Raw genomic sequence first — 20,010 nt, 5'->3', positions numbered from 1 at the left:
GGAGGTCAAAAGGAGACCGGGGGGGAAAAGACGCGCAGTTCTCACAAAAGATTATTACTGCCTGCCTCCTCGAAATGCTCAGCTGAGCTACAGTACATGCATGTCTCTGTTCAGCACCCCTCGATCTTGCCTCCTCTCGACAACTGAGTATATATAGGGTGGCACGACTGGGCGAGCCCGCCCAGCTTCCTTGACCACAGACGCTTTTTTTTGGACTTGAAAACCTCATATCGATCGAGAATTGGCTACTGCGCTGCTTATAGCAAATCACAAGTGTTGGCTCGCTGGTGGTGAGTACCAAGTAGCGCATCTGCACTGCTCTGGGTTTGCGCTTTCCACGCCGTTTCCCTACTGTGCACGTGGGCGCAGTTGTGTGTGAGGGGGATTCTTTGCGCAGAACTGGTTCCCGCGTTACGCGTCGAGACCGTTCTCCGTCCATCCCACGCAAAAACACTGATACTGCGCGCCGTTCTTTCCTTTCCTGAACCTTTTTTTTTTCGATTTCTGCAAATCCAGAGCCCTCCCAATCAAGTTTTGTTCCTTTCGTTTCTGGCTCGTACTGCATATATCCAGCGTGTGGGTGTCTACGAGCAGTAGCATCACCCGCATTACGCAACATGATGCCCTCCCCAACCACCCTAGCCATCCTGGCCCTGCTCATATTGCCAGGTACTGGCAAGTCATCTCTTTTCACATCCCCCCCATCATCCCCGTTAATCGCCATCTGCCCCGCTCACACCCTCTCCATCTGCCACAACCCTCACCACCGCATCCTCCGCGAAATCCTCCACGAACTCAAAGCCGCTGCCCGACCCAGCACGCTCGCGTCCCGGCAGGACCAGCAGCAGCTGCCTCCGCCGACACCACCCGAGGTCGCGAATCTGTCGTTCCCATCGTCCTACGTCCCGATCTTGGGCCCGTGCCCCGCGAATGGGTCCGCGGCGCTTATTAGAACGGGAGCTGATGTGGGCGGGCTGGCGCCGGAGGAGGCGGATTGGGTTGCGGGGAGGGATCGGGTTGTGCCCAGCGCGTGGGAGGCGTATTTGGAAAGTGCCGGGTTGGACAAGATGACGCTGCCTGCTGGCGGGAGGTGGCCGAGAGTCGCCATTGCTGCCAGTGGGGGCGGTTACAGGTGAGCCTCGACCACAGAGGAGAATAGCACCAAGAGGGGTGTTTCGTGCACCGTTACAGCAACAGGATGCTGGGGTAGCTAACACGCGGCGGTGTCCTACAGAGCGATGATGAGCGGCGCCTCCATCCTCGCCACCTTCGACGCCCGCGTCCCCTCCACCCCACACGGCGGCATCCTCCAGCTCGCGACCTACATCTCCGGCCTCTCTGGCGGCTCCTGGCTCCTCGGCACGCTCTACACAAACGGCTTCCCACCCCTCACCCTCCCCACCTTCTACGCCAATTGGAACCCCTCCGCGTCCCCCCTCGAACCCGCGGGCCAGGGCATCAGCAACGTCCCGGGCAATGTGGACGCGTGGGCGGACTATGTGGAGGATGTGAAGATGAAGCGCGATGCGGGGTTTGAAGTCAGCATCACGGATCTGTGGGCGAGGCTGTTGGCGGAGTATCTGCCGCCGAATGTGGGGGCGAGTTCGGGCGGGAAGAAAGGGTATACCCCACGGTGGAGCCAGGTGGCGAGGATTCCGGCATTGATGAATGCGAGTGTGCCGTTGCCGATTGTGGCGACTGTGCAGAGGACCGAGGGCGAGGAGAGGGTTACTGTTATGGCGAATGTTGTGAGTTGGGAAGAACGGTTTGATTGGTGGTTTTGAAAACGAATGGGACGGCGCAATGTTGACAGTTTGTCCTTTTTCAGTGGGAGAGTACACCGTTCGAGACGGGATCGTCCAATGTCCCTGTGAACTCGTACATCAAGACTCGCTACTTGGGGACGTTCCTCGACAGTGGCGTCGCTACGCAGCCTCCTCCTCCCCACGGCGGTGCGAGAAGGTATGCGGGCCAACCAGTTTTGAGCTCTGAATACTCCATCCGGGTCCGCGACTAAACTACGTTCCCTAACCCCGCTTGTCTCCCCCCCTCACCCAGCCCAAGCACCCAACCCTGCGTCCTCAACTTCGACCAAACCTCCTACATCATCGGCACCTCCTCCTCCCTCTTCAACCTCGCCATCGACTCCCTCATCACCTCCCACTCCCTCCTCTCCCCGCTCGCCACCCTCATCGCCACCACCGGCCGCGACACCGCCCTGATCCCCAACCCCTTCCACAACCTCACCACCGTCAACGCCTCGATCGCGGATCCGTACACGGTGGAACTCGTCGACGGCGGCGAAGCAGGTCAGAACGTGCCCCTCTGGCCGCTCCTCCAGGCGTCACGAGCAAACGACGTGATCCTCGCCGTGGACTCCAGCAACGACGTCGCGGGGTACCCCAACGGCACGTCGCTGGTCATCGCCGCGCAGTACGCCGCCTGGAAGGGCCTCGCGCACCGCTTCCCGCCCGTGCCCTTCACCCCCGAGGCCGTCGTCGCGCAGCGCATCCACCAGAAAGTCACCGCGTTCGGGTGCGCCGGCCTCGCCCGCAACACCGGCGGCGGCCCCGCGGGGTACAACGGCCCGATGGTCGTGTACATCCCGAACAGGTTCGCGACGGCCCCGACGAACGACTCGACGTTCAAGATGGAGTATACGTTTGAGGAGGTCCGCGGGTATTTCGCGAACGGGGCCGCGGCCATGGCGGATCGGAGCAACGGCGGGTGGGTGAAGGAGGCTAATGCGACGGATGCCAGGACCTGCGTCGCCTGCATCCTGACCGCGCCACTATACCGCAACGGGAGCATCCCGACACCGGCCGTGTGCGTGCAGTGCTTGAGGGATTGGTGCTGGGACGGGAGTATGGTGGGTGAGGTCGGAGGGGTGGGCACGCCGGTGACGAGGAACTATAATGGGCAGGGCCCGGCGCCGGTGATTCCGGTGGATTCGGCAAGCCCGAGTGCGGGAAGTAGGGGGAAGGTGGTGAGGGGGTGGGGGGTAGGGGTGGGGGTTGTGTTGGGGTTGGTTTATGGGTTTGCTGGATAGGGAGGGAGTGAGGTTTTCCTTCCCGTGCTTTTTGATTGCTTGTTTTTGGGGGGTCTGAGATTGGATACCCAGCCCCGTCATCGCTTTTTGGGAAAGTCGGGTATTTGGAGGGCGGCCTCTGCGTTTGTATGTGTGTCAGTGGCCCGTACCTTTTACAAGTTCATCATTCGCCATGCAAAACGGCGAACAAGTTTTGAAAATAGTCATATGAAAGACATTTGTATGATTTCTGTGACGTTCTACTCCATGAAAAGCATGGAAGCGATTGTTATTTAAGTGTTATATACAATGATCTCAGCACTATCGAGTTCGCGAAGCTAAGCATATATTCGAGGAGCATAAATACGATGAGGTGCTATGAAGGGACCCAAAAATGCGAGCTGTACGCCCTTCGTACATTACATGGGAGCTCCCAAGAAGGAGGAGTTTCCACGCGAATAATGGATGTTGAGTGGGTTCGGAAGCATGGACAAAGGGGTGCGCTCAAGACACGGTCGGTATCGGTTGCCCGTCCTCATGTTCGAACTTTCGTCGTTTGGGGCAATGGTTGGCGTAATGCCCTTTGTCGCCACACTATAAGGAGTAAAAAGTCAGGGTGCCGATCATTTCCGAAATACACCCGATATGCAACACCTACCTTGAAGCAAGTAACCTGATCCAGCGGCCTATACGGACGATTCCCATCACCAGCCGTACCGCCGTTCGTCTGTTGAGCCGGATCTGCGTTTTGTGCTCGCCCGTCGTCTGCTGTGTTGTAGTTTGGCGGGTCAAATTTTGGATGGCCAAGGTTACATTCGGGCCCTTTGGGACAGAAGCCTGTTAGGTAGTTTTGGCAGATGGCTTTGCGGGTATGTTTCCCTTTGCATGATGGACCTGGGAAGAATTAGTTGTTAGCAAGGGATTCCATGTGAAAAGCAGTGACGGTCAACCCCTCAATTATCAACCATCGACCATCGACCATCAATCATCGAACGTCAACCATCAACCGCTAATCAACCAACCACGTGGGTGAAGGGAGCATGGCGCCTTTGGCGCAATGTGGTGCTCGCTTCGCTCGCAAAAGATCTAACGCTAGCTGAGGCTCGCTAAGAAACGTGGTGAAAAGAGTATTGCGCCTTTGGCGCAATGTGGCTCGCTTCGTTCGTATTACATTGGACTCGCTCCGCAACGCTACACTCGGTCTCCCAGACCGAACCAAACCCATTCTACGCTCGGTCATGCCTCGCTCAAGGTACATACCCAATTTACAGAACCCCGACTGATAAAACGGACAATCCTTCACCTTCGTCTCGGGATCGACATGCAAATACACACACTCGGGATTCGAGCACTCCCCATACTGAGCATAGAATCTACACTCATCCATCTTCTTCAGATTATACTCATGTAGGTACTCGCACAAGTCGCCCTTCTTGCACAACCCGCGCAGCCAATGCTTGCACACGACCCGTTTCTCGTTTCGCGCGTGGCGGAATTGGCAGCTCGCGCCTTTGTGGCAGTAGCCTTTCGTGAAGAATTTGCAGACGTCGGAGGAGGTTGAGGTTGTCGGGCGGGAGATGTCGAGGTTGAGGTCGGATTTTAAGAAGGGTTCGAAATCGAAGATGATGTCGGGAGGGAGGGTGATGAACGTCGTGAATGGGTGCGGTGTGGCGGCACTTTTCATAGATGCTGAGGCCGCCGGTGGGGCTTCGACGGCGAGAGTTGCCGTCATTGTGGGCACGATTGCAAGCGGGTTTGTGTCGTTTGTCCAGTCTGTTGCAACCACCGAGAAGGACTTTGGCGGAGGCTGTTGCAGGAGCAAACCAAGGGAAACTCAAGGACTGGGGCGTGTCCAGCAGGAGTGAAACGGTTCGTTCAACGTCAGGCGCGGGTTGTTTGGGCTTTTATGTTCGTGGTGATGAGCGAGCTTTTCAAACCAGATCGTCCGCTCTTCATGGGTTGAATGAATGGGCGAGAATGGGCGACACTCCAGCGAACTACGTGACTGTGCCACCATTAGTCAGCAATGCTCAGTCATGTATGTAAGCGGATGTGGGCGCGCGTGCTGGACGCGTTGTCTGCGAATTCATCTGACTATTCAGTGTTCACGTTCTCCCCAAGTTTCCACACAGGTGTTGTATGCAATTTTCGACCAGGGTCGCAATCGCGGCAGGGGGATTGGGACGTTACGGTGAAGAAGCAGAGGAGATCAGTATTGCGTAGTTCCGGATCTTTCATAGCGACAAACCTACATCGAAAAGCAGATCGGTAGAGCTGCATCGTTCTTGCATAAAGCCTCTCGTTATAGAGTCCCACCTCTCTTGCATATTTTCAAATGCTGTCCTTCACCATTCATGTTGACATAAGCTGCAGAGAATGATTCTATCAACAAATGTGGTCTGTTCCTTCCCGCTTGCCTCCCCTGGGTGATTGATGACGAACGAATTCGTTGAGTAATCCAAATCAAATCTTTTCGTCGAATTCGCGTCAAGTCTCGTCGTACACATACATTCACCCGCTGCTGTGAATAAACCCTTGGATTATCTTCTCTTTCCTGGGCTTCTTCAACGAAACCCTTTGTTGCTTTGGGAAACGGCATGTACGGAAATGTCTCCTCGCATAACGCGACGGACGGCGAGGAGTTCAGTAATCTCATGGGATCGCGTCACGAAAGTCTGGGGTCACGTGAGTGGAATACAACAAGGAAAGCCCGATCCGCACGCGAGTCATCCAAGGGCATTGGGCGAGGCACTGACGGCATGAACTTGTTGAACTTCCGCCTGTCGCTCGTCGTCGAACGTTCACACCAAAGCTCTCTCAAACAGAGAGACTGGCCATATACATAACCTACAAACAGCACCCTCCAGTCTCGTCCGCCTTCTCCACAAACAGTCCACCTCGCCCCGACCCCCACACATGTTCCGCCCATCCTTCCTCCCACACCAACCCTCACGGTTACGCCGGCTAGGCCTACTAACAACATCCGCCCTGCTCGGAGTCGCCGCGCTAGATACCTATGCTTACGACAGGACGTTGCAGAGGAATATAAGGACGCTGGTCGCCGGTGCGATTGTTACCGCAGACTATAAATGGAACTTTGTGCCGGGGAACGCGGAGAATATTGAGAAACTGCATGAGAGGACCGCGGAGAGGATACTCGATGTTTGTAAAACTAATGGTATGGGCGAGCGTGCAATGGCGGCATGCGATGGCGTTCAGCGAGTGCGGCGAGGCCGAGGAGGTCCAGGATCGCGGATCACAGGCCAGCCCAACATCCTCGTCGCGAGCGGAGCGAGCGGGGTATCGATTCATCCATCGCTCCCAACATCCATCGCTTCGCGTCTTCCATCGACCTCATCGATCCTCATCGCAATCAACTGACCTCCATTCCTCCCATGTCATCTGCAGGCGGGCTGTATATAAAATTCGGGCAACAAATCGCCGCCGTCCCCGTCCTCCCGCCCGCCTACCTCCGTTTCCGCACCCTCTTCGACGACGCGCCGGCCGTCCCCTACTCCGCCGTCCGGAAGATCATCCACGCCGATTTTGGTAAAGAGCCCGAAGAGATCTTTGCGTCTTTTGATGAGGAACCGATTGCTGCTGCGTCGATTGCGCAGGTTCATCGCGCGACGTTGAGGGATGGGACGCCGGTTGCGGTGAAGGTGCAGAAACCGGAGATCAGGAGACAGATTGGGTTTGATTTGATGACGTATAAGTTTCTGTGTCGGGCCTTGGAGTTCTTTTTTGATTTGCCTTTGTGAGTTTATTCCCATATCGCCCATTGTCATTGTCATCACATTATCTAATCCATGCACTCTCTCCCTAGAACATGGCAAGCAAACTACATCGCAAGCCACCTACAACTCGAAACCGACTTCATCAACGAGGGCCGCAACGCCGAGCTCGCCGCGCACAACCTCGCCTCTGCGCCCGACAATCTCAACGAGCGCGTGCATATACCCAAAGTGTACTGGGATGAAAGCTCCAAGAGGGTGTTGACGACGGAGTGGATTGAGGGGTTGAGGTTTACGAGCAGTGCGGAGGAGATGATGAGGAGGGGGTGGAGCCCGAAGGGGGTTATGAGGACTGTTGTGGAGGTTTCTGCTGATGTGTGTATAGGTTGGAGGCGTGAACACGTGCAAAGGATTTGCCGTCTTAACCTCCTTTGTGTCCCTTAGCAAATCTTCCGATCCGGCTTCGTCCACGCCGACCCGCACCCAGGTAAGCACCGCACACGGCGATGAACACACGACTCCAATGCTTCCCAAAACCAACCCCTCCTCATACCTTTCAGGCAACATCATCATCCGCCCACACCCCTCTCACCCCGCCTCCGCTCAAATCGTCCTCCTCGACCACGGCCTCTACGTCCACTGCACGCCGACCTTCACGCACGACTACGCCCTCTTCTGGAAATCCATCTTTACCGGCGACATCACGACCCTCACCTCCATCGCCTCGCAATGGGGCATCAAGGACGTGCGCATGTTTGCGAGCGCGACGATCCAGAGACCGTGGACGCCGGGGAAAGCGGTGCATGTGGACCGGTCGGTGAATCTGGGGGACCTGTTTGAGAGGCAGGTCAGGATGAAGGAGACGATCCGGGGGTTTCTGGATGATGCGGAGCTGTTGCCGAAGGAGGTTATACTCATTGGCCGGAACTTGAATATCATCCGGTATGTATGCTGTGGCTGTACCCCGGGCGGAATGGTCACATCGAGAGGCACGTAGCACGGTGAATTGTTCATTCTCACTTTCCCGTGTTTTTTTTTTTTTTTTGGAAAGGGCAAACAATAAATACCTCGGCTCCCCCGTCAACCGCATCAACATCATGGCCCACTCCGCCGTCAAATCCCTCGGCCCAGACTGGTCCATCTGGTCCTCCCCAACCTCCCCCCCCGCATCCCCAACCACCCTCCTGACCCCGCTCGCCGCCCGCCTCAACTACTACACCTTCCGCCTCACCCTCCTCCTCAGCACCCTCGCCTTCCACCTCTCGCGCGCCGTCCAGAAACTGAGATACGTGTTGACGGGCGTCGCGGGCGGCGGGTTTGAGGACGTGCTGGACGGCGGGGTCAGGGAGGGGTTGGAGCGGTTGGGGATCCGCGTGGACGAGGCCGTGTTCTCGGGGTAGGGGTGTTGCTGGCGAGGTGCGAGTAATTGGGGGGTGGAGGCGATGGTTGCGGATGGGGGTTTGATGCGTGTACATAGACCCCCCTGTAGGATTATGCATAGATAACCCCTTTTTTGAACGCTATATGTATGTACATGTAGATCATAGACACGCTACAGGGTTTTTTTTGGGCGGAATGGATGTTCCTGTGGAAATTACGCTTGGGATTAGTGTTGTCATCGTGCGGGGGCGGAATGTACGTGGAAGCTGCGAGGAGGTTTGGAAAAGCCTGCCCACGGGTCCACCCCCGATCCCGTTTGAGAAATGGGGCCTGCGCCGGCTTTCGGTACGCTGCAGGAACAATCGATACGAAAGCGAACTCCTGCAGGAGACCGGGAGGGAACTGTATTGTTCGCTTCAAACTGCCGGGGTGAACGGCGACGCGTGGAACAGCAAGCCTCATTTTTGCGGGTATCAATAGCCGGGTTACATCGCCCGCCGAACACATCAGCGACCACTCCGAAGCCGCGTGGGAGGCGGTATGGAGAGAGAGTTTTCCGCGCAAGCCCGTCGTCGAGGAAGTAGTGGTGCTACTGGCAATTGTGACGAATCGAACCCTACATACTAGTATGCCTTCTCGGAGGTCGAATCTGAGTTGCAAATTTTCCGTACGGGACACCCATACGAAATCTACTGGGATATCCTTTCATCATCAGTGTAGATCAACCACCACGCAGTATACAGTACATATATATACAGGGCAAAGGCCTATGCCAAATCGGGGGCGCCGCGCCCTACAAATCCTTCTTATCCTCCACCGGCCCCTTCCCAACCTCCAACCTCCCCTGCACAGGCCTAACAACAACCGCCTGCGTATCCCCGCTCTCCGCAGCCAAATCCTTCAAAAACCTCGTCACGTCCCCACCGGTTCCCTTGAACATGACCGTAGCGAAGCGGAAGAATGGGGACGCGATCCGGAGTTGTTCTGTTATGTAGACGATGCTCCCTTTGTTCACTCCGGGTGATGATGGCCGAACCTCGATGGTCCAGGTGGTTGAAGCATGTTGTGCGAATGTGCGCCAGAGGAAGTTGGACCAGAGGGAGCCGGACGCGGGTGTGTGTGGTGTGCGGGTATGTACGAAAACGTGTTCGGTGGGGGAAACCTCGGTGGTGTGGCAGAGGTAGGTGCCGTGGGTTGGCGTGATTTCCTCCCACTTTGACTGTGCCTTTGACGATGTCGATCTTGATGGACCCTCCTCCTCTGCCGTCGAGTACGCTCTCGTCATTGCGATATCACCCCTCCACTTCCCAAACTCGGCCCACGTCGTAACCGTCGTCCACGCTTCCCCAACGGCAACCCCCAACTCCACAGCCCGAACACTCACAATCTCCTCGCGCATCAACCGTCCCGCCGCATACATAAAATACAACACATTCAAGAACAGTAACGTTCCAAAGGTGGGGAGGATCCAGTATATGTTGGAGGTTGCAAAGTCGCCGGCGTCGAGGAAGAGGTGGGCTGTCCAGTCGTCGTCGGTGGCGGGGCGCGGTTGGGGAGGGGTATGGGAGATGGGGTCGGAGTCGAGGTCGTCGTCGGCGTCGTCGGCGTAGTGGGATGCGTGGACGGAGAGGGAGAGGAGGGCGAGGAGGAGGGTGTGGAGGGTCTGTTTGGCGAGCATTGTCGCTGGGGGGGGCGGTGGGGCAACTTGGAGGGAGTAGGGGACGACTTGAAGAAGAAGAAGAAGAAGAAGAATAGAGCGGAGTGACTTACTGTATATGTGAGGTTGTTGCGGGGGTGAGCGAGAAAGAAGAAGGCCGCACGTCTGCCAGTTGTTGTGTGAATCCCCTCGCCCCCCCGGGGGGTCTCCGCGCGCACGTGTTTGGAACGTGTTTGCCTACAGGACTGCTACCATATGAGTTCGTGCAGTGGGAGCCCCCCCATCGCGAGCTGCATGGCTGTAACGACTACTGTATGTCCGCTTGGGCCCACAAGTTACTGGGATCGACACTTTAGGACACGCGGTTCGCCCTTCCGTTTCCATCCATTCGCTCCCTACTCATACACACCGCTCTCATACACAAACAGCAAAAATGGCGCCGCCGCTTGGAGGTAAACTCTCGCTTAGCCGGTAACGCTTCTTCCTGTTCCGTTTCCCCAAGCCGTCCGTTTGACAGCTCTCCACATCACATGACAGGCTTGAAACTCACCCCTGCCGCCACCGCCGCCTACAACAGCAGCCTCACCACCAGCACCCCCGCGGACCTCCTGAAAGAACTAAGCGCCACAACCCTCTCCTCCATCGGCGGATACACCCTCACCCGCACCCTCGGCGAAGGCACCTTCGGCAAAGTCAAGCTCGCCCGCCACCGCCTCACAAACACCCTCGTCGCCATCAAGATCGTCGACAAGATCCACGCCCCCGCCGTCGTCCGCGAAATCTCCACATGGCGACACATGCACCACCCGAACATCGCGCGCCTGTACGAGGTCATGACCAGCGAGACGAGGATCTACATGGTGACCGAGTTTTGTGAGGGCGGCGAGGCGTTCGACTATGTGTGTGCGCATGGGCGGTTTGATGACACGGGCCCGGATGTGAGGAGGGTGTTTAGGCAGTTGGTGGAGGCCGTGGGGTATTGTCATGACAGGCGGTTTGTGCATAGGTGAGGGGGAAGGGTCAAAACTGAGCAGAAGGGGTGGGTGGGGATTCTTGGGCTTGGACGGGAGTCTTTCCACGGGGGAAATCTTACTGACCAACTGGGGCTTTTTCCCCCACTCCCCCCCAATCACAAAGAGATCTGAAACTCGAAAACGTCCTCCTTGACTACTCCCTCAACGTCAAACTGATCGATTTCGGGTTCACCCGGGAAATCAACCCGCGGAACCTGCTTGACACTTATTGTGGGTCGATTGGGTATGCTGCGCCAGGTATGTTTGCGCGCGAATATGACGGGGTTTTTGAGCGCATGGAACGAGGGACGGTGGGATACGTGTGCCCTAACCCCAGTTTCCTGCCCCCCTTTTGCAGAGATGATCATCGGAAAACAATACGACGGCTCCCAAGTCGACGTCTGGTCCCTAGGTAACATCTCTCATCTCCTTATTCCCCATATCCCCGACTAACCTTCTCAACCACAGGCGTCATCTTCTACACTTTGGTCTGCGGCTACCTCCCGTTTGACGACGACAACGAATCCACAATGAAACGCAAAATCCTCGCCCTCGACTATGACCTTCCCGCCTTCCTCGCCCCGGACACGTGTGCGCTCATCAGGGCGATGTTGAAACTCGAGGGGAGGGAAAGGGTTACGCTGAAGGGGATTTTGGGGGACGGGTGGTTTGGTGGGGACACGGCGGCGATCGGGGAGCAGACGGAGGGTGATTTCTCCACCCCGGCGGAACTGGAGCTGTTGAGAGCGTTGGAGACGGCGGGGGTGGATACGGCGGCGATGATGCAGTCGGTGAAGGCGAATAGGTGTGATCAGAGCTGTGCGATGTGGTATTTCTCGCTAGCCAAACAGCAACAACGAAAACAACACGCGGGGTCAGTGGGAGTCGCGCCACCGTCGCCGTCCCCGGACTCGGTGCTGGCGTCGTCACCGCTGCATACGAGATCCCCGTTCGCGCTCGCCGACCTCGCCGTCTCCACCACTGGAGGAAAGGGGACCAACGGTGGGAGCACCCCCACCGACCCACCACCGCCGGCCCCGCCAAAACGGGAGATGGCGTCGGGCGACTATCTCGCGCTCGCAAGACGAAAAACGGGGATCCCCGTCTCGTCGTCGCCGGGGGGTTTGAATCCACCCGCGTCGCGTGGGGGGAGGAGCACCGGTGCCGCCGGATCTCACCACCCAGGGAGTTCACAGGCGCCGGCGGTGTCACCCTCTTCAGCGACATTGGAATCCGGCCGCCGCGGGATGTTGATGAATGCCATGCGGGGGTCCCCATCCCCGTCGGCCGCACCGGCAGCGCTGCAACCCGATCTCGAGGACGACGAGGCCAGTGACGCCGACACGCCCTTGTCAACCCCAGATATCGCTCCCGGCCCCATAACGAGCAAACTCAACACCCCGGCCGGGACAGGCCGCGCACCGTCGGCAGCACGGGGCAGACGGAGATGGGAGGGCCGCGCGTTCACTCTCGGCGAAGTTAGGAACGACGGGGCGGGCAGACGGCAGGGGTGGATTACGGAGGAGGAAGGAGAGGGCGAGGTGGACGAGGGGGTGTGAAGGGCCGGCCACCCAACACATATCCGCCGTCATACCCCTCCGCATAGCGCATCACGGGGTCGCTGTATATGCACCCGACCCCCCAATCCGCGTCGTGATGTATGTAGATTTTGGTGTATACATATGTTTTTGGGTCGTGAGGGGCGCATACACGGGGATGGGAGTGAGTACACGATGAAGGGGCAGTGTTTAGTTGGTCTGTGGTTGAGGGCGATGGGGTCGGAGGGTGGTGGTGGACGTGGTGGTGGTGGTGCTGGAGGAGGAGGAGGAGGTGTTTCGGGCGCGAAGGACCGGAGGACTCCAAGGACCAACATGCACCCCAATCGGGCCTTGAAGCGTCCCAGAGCAAAGACCACGCTCCTGGGACGGAACCCCGGTCGACCCCCCCGATGAACGCAGCAGGCGTCAAAGGTGGCCAGTGCAAAGGGTGGCCTTCTACGACTACGCGGTGCAGAACATGCCATGCCCTCCACACAAAACGAAGCCCGGATCCTGCCCGCATACCCAAGGAGCTCAACCACCCCCCACACCAGCCCTCTCCCCGTTCCCGGCTTGGCTCGCCATCCACCCGTCGTCAAGGACGGCGACCGTAGATGCCACCCCTATTGAACCGGCCTCGCAAGCCACCCCCCTTTGAAAAAAAGTTGCACGAGGGCCGTCAGACCTCGCGGCGGCGTGGCGAAGCATAGGTTATCGGCGGGAGATCGTTGGTTCGGAGAAGGATTGTCTTCGTAGAGTTCGCCTGATGAGTGTGTCGACCTGCAGGGGATCACCCTGCATGGTCTCCGGAGTCCTTGAAACGAGGTCCCTCATGGAAGAAGACTCAAGAGAGAGAGATTCGTGAAGGAAAAGAGTACATACCAACGATTTGCGTAGAAGTCCGAACTTTGTTTTGAACATGTCGATCTTCGGCTGTTCCCAGCCAGCCGCACGGGCATGCACCGAAAACTCCCTCTCTTGTTATGTTTCACATACCGCCTCCATGCGGCTTCGGAGTAGTCGCTGATGTTTTCGGCGGCGATGTAACTGGCTATTGATACCCGCAAAATGAGCCTTGCTGGGCTTGCCAACCCGGGCTGGCTGAGCGAACTGCATTCCGACGTCGTCGAAGAAGTGGTTGGGCTACTGGAGCGGCTCATGACTTCCAGTGGCGAGCGAAATTGAGCACGACGTATAGTCACAGCGACAACAGGCGCTACCTTATTCCTGAAATTCGAGATCATATTATGGTTGCTCTTTGCGAGACGTGGCCCGAAACAGGCCCGAGATCAAAGAATTTTGACAGGACCGGTTAACCACAGCGGAGTTTGGCTTACGTAACATCTCACAAATCTTACTGGGTTGGATATCTTCGCAATCATAAGTTCGCAATACCCTCAAAAAATCCCACGCACGTACACTCGACCCAGAATACTCTTCTAAAGGTGAGCATTGGTGTCAGGCCACAGTATCTTTCTGGGGGTTGTCAAGGACAGGATGATGAGTAATCGCTTCCTGGGCCCGATCCACGACTCTGGCAACTGGCAACAGTGGACTCGGAGGTTGCTCCTGCCCAGCCAAAGCTGTTTCGTTAACCAGCTCTTGGATGTCCTTGCGATCAAAGATACTGAGCATCGGGGGGCGGCTTCGTCTCTAACATTTCAAACCGGAAGGCGGCGTAGATGTGCATAGCTTGAGCAGATTGCTCTGTCAGACTCTGCCATCCTTGTCACGCCCCAGCCCTGGCATGTTCTGTTCGTAACGTGAACTTGCTTCGCATTCCGGGTAGGAGGACGCTTAGCTTTCCTCGCAAGGTGGTTCATGGCGTTAAACCCTAGAGACCCACACTTGTGCATAGGGATGCAATACGTATCGCTGGAACAGACGTGTTCTCGATTCATGTGTCAGATCCACAAACAGATTGGGTACTGACATTTTCATTTCACCCCATATCTCTTCTTATGCCGAGGCAACCCTTCTGAGACAAGATACACACACGTTACCGGGTACCCTTCGCACAGGTTAGTCACTGGTAGTTCTTCTTGCCTTCAGACCGACCCTGAAATTTTTCTCTACTATCTGAGGATCCTGGTAATTCGCGAAGGCGCCGAAATGCACGAAAGAGAAACTGCTACCAATGCTGAACAGCACCTTTCCCATGAAGTATGTCTATTCGGCGATGTTGTCCTCACGGTGAGGGAATTGGTTTCGCGTCAGGCTATTCATGCTTTTGATCTTGGAGCGCTGACAGTTGTAGGTTATGCCAGATGTGTCTCTGCCCTTCAAATGGCTATCGTCGTCCCGAACGCAAAAGATGAACAGGACCAGAATCAATGTATGTATACTGCGTGGCGCTTGATTCTACCGTGCAAACACTGAAGGAATATCCCGGTAGATGACGTCGGTTTCGTATGGGTGTCCGTATGGAAAATTTGAAACTCAGATTCGACCTCCGAGAAGGAGGTATACTATGTAGGGTTCGATTCGTGCATGATCTTAACGCTGCAATCATGTTAGCGACACCCACATATATGTCTACATTTATGAATATAACTCATGGGGAAAGCAGAAGGTCGCTTGGAATGCTCATCTGTTTGCTGAACACCTACTGACACGTCACCTTTTTGATCGAGAATATGATACTGTCCTTCGTTTTCCTGTCATCCAGCATCCAGCGGGCCCCGGCCCCCATCCACCATCTTGGGCTCTTGCAAATCTTCCCGATGTTGAGAGAGTGAGTTCCGGGAGATGAGGTTGAGAACTACTGTAGCCTTTTACAAGATGGATATATTTACATTTTTTTTTGGATTCCTCTCTCGTCATCACGGCTGCAGTTACTGCGAAGTCGGCGGGTAGATCAATAGATCGTCGGGTTCGCCTCGAGTACAAATCGGCTAGACCTACAAAACGCCCGGTGATGGCGGACGATCCCGACTCCGATACAACCTACTCAATGTCTTTGCGTCGAAGAGTATCCCGCGACGGTGGGTGTAAGCTGAGGGCTCAACTCAACCGGGAACGATGAAGCAAGCTCAAATAACATGTAGACTGCTATGGATGCACCCCGCCATCCGCGTCACCTGAGCTCGCCAAGGTGTTTTGACGGTCTAAGGAAGCACCTGCGGTGACCTCCAAACTTACATGCACATGCACATGGTGGACCTGCTCAAGTCTGCACTCGTCGTCGAACGCCATGTTCCGGACCACTACGCTTTATATATGTAAATTGCACTCATCAGGCGTTTGGTAACCTGCGGTGAAACGCCGCTCTGGAATGCTCCACCACGTTTTTGATCTTTATAGGTCGCAGTCAACGTTCTTGCGTACAGTACGGCTAGCGTCTGAGCTCTTGTAATCTGCAGTTGTGCACAGCTCACAGAATCACGTTCCGTCTCTTCTGGAAAACGTTTCCGTCGAAGCGGGAGGCATTTCTGCTCCGATTGTTGTGGGCGACCGTCACCTGGGCGACCGTCACCGAGGCTCGAGCCCCGAGGTCACGTTTTGAGACATTACATCATCGGGAGAATTTTGCCCCAAAAGGCCCTTCAGAAAAACTACAGATTTCACAATTTTTGGTGATCGCCGTTTTCTGACTGTTGACCGCAATCTTTGATCCACAACGAGATCCCATCCATAGCCTGACCACACCGTCACACTTAGGCGTTGCTAAGAGAAGTTAACGCTCATGATACAAACGGGACGTCGGATCAGCGCGAGTGACATTGGCACGGGAACACATATTCTTTTTCGAATATGGGACGAGGAATATGGAACCTTTGAAATGTTACGGTGCCGTTCGAAATACCCTGCTGGTATGCCGATAAGCGGGCGTTTGATACGGCGAAGGTCAGGGAACCTTGTCACCTTTTTGATTCTTGACTGAAACCCCATCCGTTGAACCGTCGCAGTAACACACACAAGCGATCCGGATCCATACTCGCCAAATTGTGATAGGCGTGAAAGATACTACCCCAGGCCTTTGCGAAGAGCATCAGACCTGATTCATGTACAGCACATCACGAATCCTTGCTGGCAGGCAGCATGCATGAGTAAACGATGACGAACGGGTCTGCACGTGCATGTTTCCCACTCGGCACCAGGTGGATCCTTAGAATGTCTGATCCCAAAGGGGGCAGTTGATCTTTCTTTTCGAACATGGCAGCGCGCGCGTCACACCGCGAAAGATTTGGGGCAGGAATCTGCGCGGATCTCACTCGACACTGCTGACAGGGTGTCTTTCTTTCGCCACCCTAGCCGGTACTGTGAAGCGTAGTATTTGCGGAAGGGCATGGGTATCCTTCCCTATCATGCACCCCGCGGCCCCCGCCAGTCATGACCGGTTGACCGTTGGCATACCGCCGCATCTTTTCGCGCACCGTTATGGGATCTCAAATTAGGGGGTTTCGTCGTACATGCTGTAGATCGGATCTGGGGGATCTGGGAGGGGATGCATCTGCTGCACACGGAGGAGACGGCATATGCATTGGAAAACGTTGGTTCTCTCGTGATTGTGGGGGGATTGTTCGCACCCGTCACAACGTGATCGAAGCGACCGGGCACAGACGCAGGGCACGTTTTCCGCCATAGGATTCGACTCTGCTGTAGGATATCCGCCGGCTTATAAAACGAAGGAGGGTTGGTGGTGTGTCCTCCTTCATCCGCATCCGCATCGACTCCGAGCTCCTCCTCCTCCTGCTCTTCGCAACCTTCTCCTCTCTTTTGCCCATCCACATCGCGAGAGCACACATCAAATCAACGATGCACGCCACATTCACCACCATCCTGTCCGCGGCCCTGCTCACATCCAGCATCCAAGCCAGCACGCTCCCCTTCAACCCCCGCGCATCCGGCGCCGTCTGCTCGCCCACCGCCACCTCCTGCTCCGGCTCCGGCACCACCAATACCTGCTGCCTCGCTAACAACATCATCGTCTTCGCCCAACAATGGCTGCAAGGCTACTGCGCGACCAAGAGCTGCCAGATCGACAACGTGCCCCAAGACTGGACCGTGCACGGCGGCTGGCCCAACACCTGCGCGGGAGGCCAGACCAACGGGTGCGCCGGCCCGACCTACGACGACATCACGAACACGTTGTCGGCGGTCGACTCGGACCTCGTTGACCAGATGAACCAGCACTGGGTCAGCTACACCGGCGACAACAACGTGTTCTGGGCACATGAGTGGGAGAAGCACGGGCGATGCTTCACACCCGCCGCGAAGAAATGCTTCCCCGGCTTTGAAGATGGACAAGATCTCGACAAGTACTTTAGCTATGTTCTCGGCCTGCGCAACCAGTTCCCCATCGGCGCCGCCCTCGAGAACGCAAACATCACACCGGGCGGCTCGTACACCAAGACCCAGTTCCGCAATGCCCTCACGGCGGCCTACCCCGGTCTCAAACTCCAGCTCATCTGCGTCGGCGGATATATCTCCGAGATCTACATCGCTCTCTACGCTACCCCCAACGGCGCCAAGGCCGGCGCGCCCCTCAAGGGCGCCAGCGACAACTGCCCCACCACGTTCAACTACTAAAGGCGCTGGTCGCCTCAACGTTCGAGTCGGACAAATGTCTACCCGTCGGCAGCTTTTTCTCAAAAGCCTGGGCACTTTGTTGTACATTTAGTGGTTGTCGAGTAACTGTCGAGATCATTCTAGACTATATACTATCTGTAGCTTACCCTTACTTACCATATACGACTGTCTCTCTGCTATCTATGTATATACTTTAGTCTGCATGATGCTTCTGTCTACTGACGGTCATCAATGTCATATACCTTCTGAATCACACTTCACCCCACACCAATTGTGCTTGGACAGACAAATGCCTGTCTTGCTGAAACCCAGAGATGGCAGGAAACTTGAGCTGCTGCCGACGGCGCCCCTCCTCATTACCTAGCGTTTGTGTATATGGGCCGATGTTTTCCTGGCTCGTCTGTGTGGGCAAAACGCGCGAGGTTTGCTGTGAACTTTTCGAGCAGCACATTCTTCATCGCATCCCTGCCAACTCTGACATTCGCCAAGGAACTGGAAGCTCAATATCTCCCCGACTCCACCTGAAAGCAACGTCCCGTTATCGTCCCCGCCGTCGACCTAGTGCAGCCTCAACCATGGCCGACACCGACGCCTCGCCCCCAGCGACCACCACCGAGCCGACCCTACCTCCCCCAAACCGACCAGAGGAGCATGTCAAAAAGCAGGTCTCCAGCGTAAGCGACTTTGGCACCCGGTTCCTGGACAGCGAGGAGGATGTGTATAATTTCAACGCCTGGTACGTAACCAACTCGTCCGTGTTCGTCCATGCCCATTACCACTTGGTCAACCTCCCGTGGGACCCTCCAGGGACAATGTAGAATGGGACGCGGAGCAAGAATCCACCGCTCTGGAATTGATCGCCAAACAGGCTGCCAACCCGGTCCCCGCGGACCTCGTGCAGAAATACGACACGGAGGCCTCGCGCATGTGGGACGCATTCTACGCCAAGAACACGAATCGATTCTTCAAGGACCGGAACTGGCTGCGGATCGAGTTTCCGGAGATCTTCGCGGGGTTGCCCGAGCGGAAGGAAGGGGAGGACGGGGAGGGGAGGTTCACCGTGTGGGAGATTGGGTGTGGGGCCGGGAACACGGTGTTTCCGTTGATTGGGGCCGCCGAGGGGAAGGAATTGTTTGTGTGGGCGAGTGATTATTCGGCGGTTGCTGTGGATGTTGTTAAGGTGGGTGGGCTGGCTGGTCGAGGGGAGGGTTTTGACGATGCTCTTGGCGTGGATTGGGTATTGATGAGGGTTTGGCGGATTCTTATGCATTCATGAATCAGAGTAACCCGGAATACGACGAGAGCAAATGTCGAGCGTTTGTTTACGGTAAGTATACCCTGCGAGATGGGAACCGCGAAAACAGAGGCATGGTCCTAAACCGATATCCGTATGCACAGATATCACCTCGGAAGAACCACCCAACATCGCCCCCGAATCCGTCGACATCTGCACCTGCATCTTTGTCCTCTCCGCAATACATCCCAGGTATGCAAAGTCAGGGTCTTGTTTTGCGTACAGGAGCACTTTCACTGACCCCGATTCCCCTATCCTGTTTGTCCAGCTCATGGAAAACAGCAGTATCCAACATCCACCGCGTCCTCAAACCCGGCGGCCTCCTCCTCTTCCGCGACTACGGCCGCTACGACCTCGCCCAACTCCGCCTAAAAGGCGGCCGCATGCTCGAAGACAACTTTTACATCCGCGGTGACGGCACTCGTGTCTACTTCTTCACGCAGGGTAAGGAAACCCCCTCCCGAGAAAGACCACAGCTCTCTTCGCGTATCTAACCCCTATGACTATTTTCATTGTAGATGAGGTTGCAGGGATGTTCAAGGACTTCGTTGTGGAGCAGAACGCGGTTGATCGCAGGTTGATTGTGAATCGGAAGCGGGAGTTGAAGATGTACAGGGTGTGGTTGCAGGGGAAGTTCCGGAAGCCTTTGCGGGGTGGTAACCCTGGGGAGGCGGTGAAGCCAGCGGAGTGAGAGGGACCCCCTGGATTCCACCCTGTCTTCCAGGGTTTTTGGGACATGGCTGGAGTCGAGGGAAACGACTGGCTGCCCCCGCCGGCGGATATCTGTCATCGAGACGCCGGACGGAGGAGAGCATCGCCCCCGTTTGGATAGAG

General features: G+C 56.3%; 7 protein-coding genes across 7 annotated transcripts; 5 read left to right on the top strand and 2 right to left on the bottom strand.

Moving 5' to 3' along the window:
• Positions 1-617: 617 nt before the first annotated feature.
• Positions 618-3,049, top strand: EV422DRAFT_506003 (lysophospholipase catalytic domain-containing protein; the record flags this gene model as incomplete). Its single annotated transcript, XM_053068529.1, has 4 exons — positions 618-1,132; positions 1,235-1,748; positions 1,829-1,962; positions 2,059-3,049. 4 exons carry the CDS (start codon positions 618-620, stop codon positions 3,047-3,049), a joined length of 2,154 nt encoding a protein of 717 aa, XP_052925864.1.
• A 531-nt stretch (positions 3,050-3,580) lies between these two features.
• On the bottom strand, positions 3,581-4,517 carry EV422DRAFT_482714 (zinc finger CCCH domain-containing protein; the record flags this gene model as incomplete). Its single annotated transcript, XM_053067329.1, has 3 exons — positions 3,581-3,622; positions 3,687-3,922; positions 4,289-4,517. Coding segments are annotated over 3 exons (507 nt in total), but the record flags the coding sequence as incomplete, so codon positions are not given.
• A 1,284-nt stretch (positions 4,518-5,801) lies between these two features.
• On the top strand, positions 5,802-8,597 carry EV422DRAFT_527573 (ABC1 family-domain-containing protein). The gene is made up of 6 exons (XM_053070221.1): positions 5,802-6,206; positions 6,437-6,785; positions 6,855-7,137; positions 7,207-7,249; positions 7,323-7,704; positions 7,814-8,597. Exons 1-6 carry the CDS (start codon positions 5,945-5,947, stop codon positions 8,160-8,162), a joined length of 1,668 nt encoding a protein of 555 aa, XP_052925862.1. The 5' UTR covers positions 5,802-5,944; the 3' UTR covers positions 8,163-8,597.
• Positions 8,598-8,746: 149 nt separating this feature from the next.
• On the bottom strand, positions 8,747-9,964 carry EV422DRAFT_527571 (uncharacterized protein). The gene has a single exon (XM_053070220.1). The coding sequence runs from the start codon at positions 9,818-9,820 to the stop codon at positions 8,936-8,938; it is 885 nt and encodes a 294-aa protein (XP_052925861.1). The 5' UTR covers positions 9,821-9,964; the 3' UTR covers positions 8,747-8,935.
• An 11-nt stretch (positions 9,965-9,975) lies between these two features.
• Positions 9,976-11,483, top strand: EV422DRAFT_594600 (kinase-like domain-containing protein; the record flags this gene model as incomplete). Its single annotated transcript, XM_053073584.1, has 4 exons — positions 9,976-10,805; positions 10,937-11,070; positions 11,171-11,224; positions 11,281-11,483. Coding segments are annotated over exons 1-4 (867 nt in total), but the record flags the coding sequence as incomplete, so codon positions are not given.
• A 5,625-nt stretch (positions 11,484-17,108) lies between these two features.
• EV422DRAFT_567035 (ribonuclease T2-like protein) lies at positions 17,109-17,882 on the top strand (the record flags this gene model as incomplete). Its single annotated transcript, XM_053072493.1, has 1 exon — positions 17,109-17,882. The coding sequence occupies one exon, from the start codon at positions 17,109-17,111 to the stop codon at positions 17,880-17,882; it is 774 nt and encodes a 257-aa protein (XP_052925859.1).
• Positions 17,883-18,457: 575 nt separating this feature from the next.
• EV422DRAFT_567034 (S-adenosyl-L-methionine-dependent methyltransferase) lies at positions 18,458-19,867 on the top strand (the record flags this gene model as incomplete). Its single annotated transcript, XM_053072492.1, has 6 exons — positions 18,458-18,618; positions 18,690-19,062; positions 19,164-19,209; positions 19,281-19,368; positions 19,445-19,620; positions 19,695-19,867. The coding sequence occupies 6 exons, from the start codon at positions 18,458-18,460 to the stop codon at positions 19,865-19,867; spliced, it is 1,017 nt and encodes a 338-aa protein (XP_052925858.1).
• Between the last annotated feature and the right edge of the window lie 143 nt (positions 19,868-20,010).

Source organism: Fimicolochytrium jonesii (genome assembly GCF_025526975.1).
Source record: "Fimicolochytrium jonesii strain JEL569 chromosome Unknown EV422scaffold_10, whole genome shotgun sequence".
Classification (NCBI taxonomy): domain Eukaryota; kingdom Fungi; phylum Chytridiomycota; class Chytridiomycetes; order Spizellomycetales; family Powellomycetaceae; genus Fimicolochytrium; species Fimicolochytrium jonesii.
This window is presented reverse-complemented; position numbering and strand designations above follow the sequence as displayed.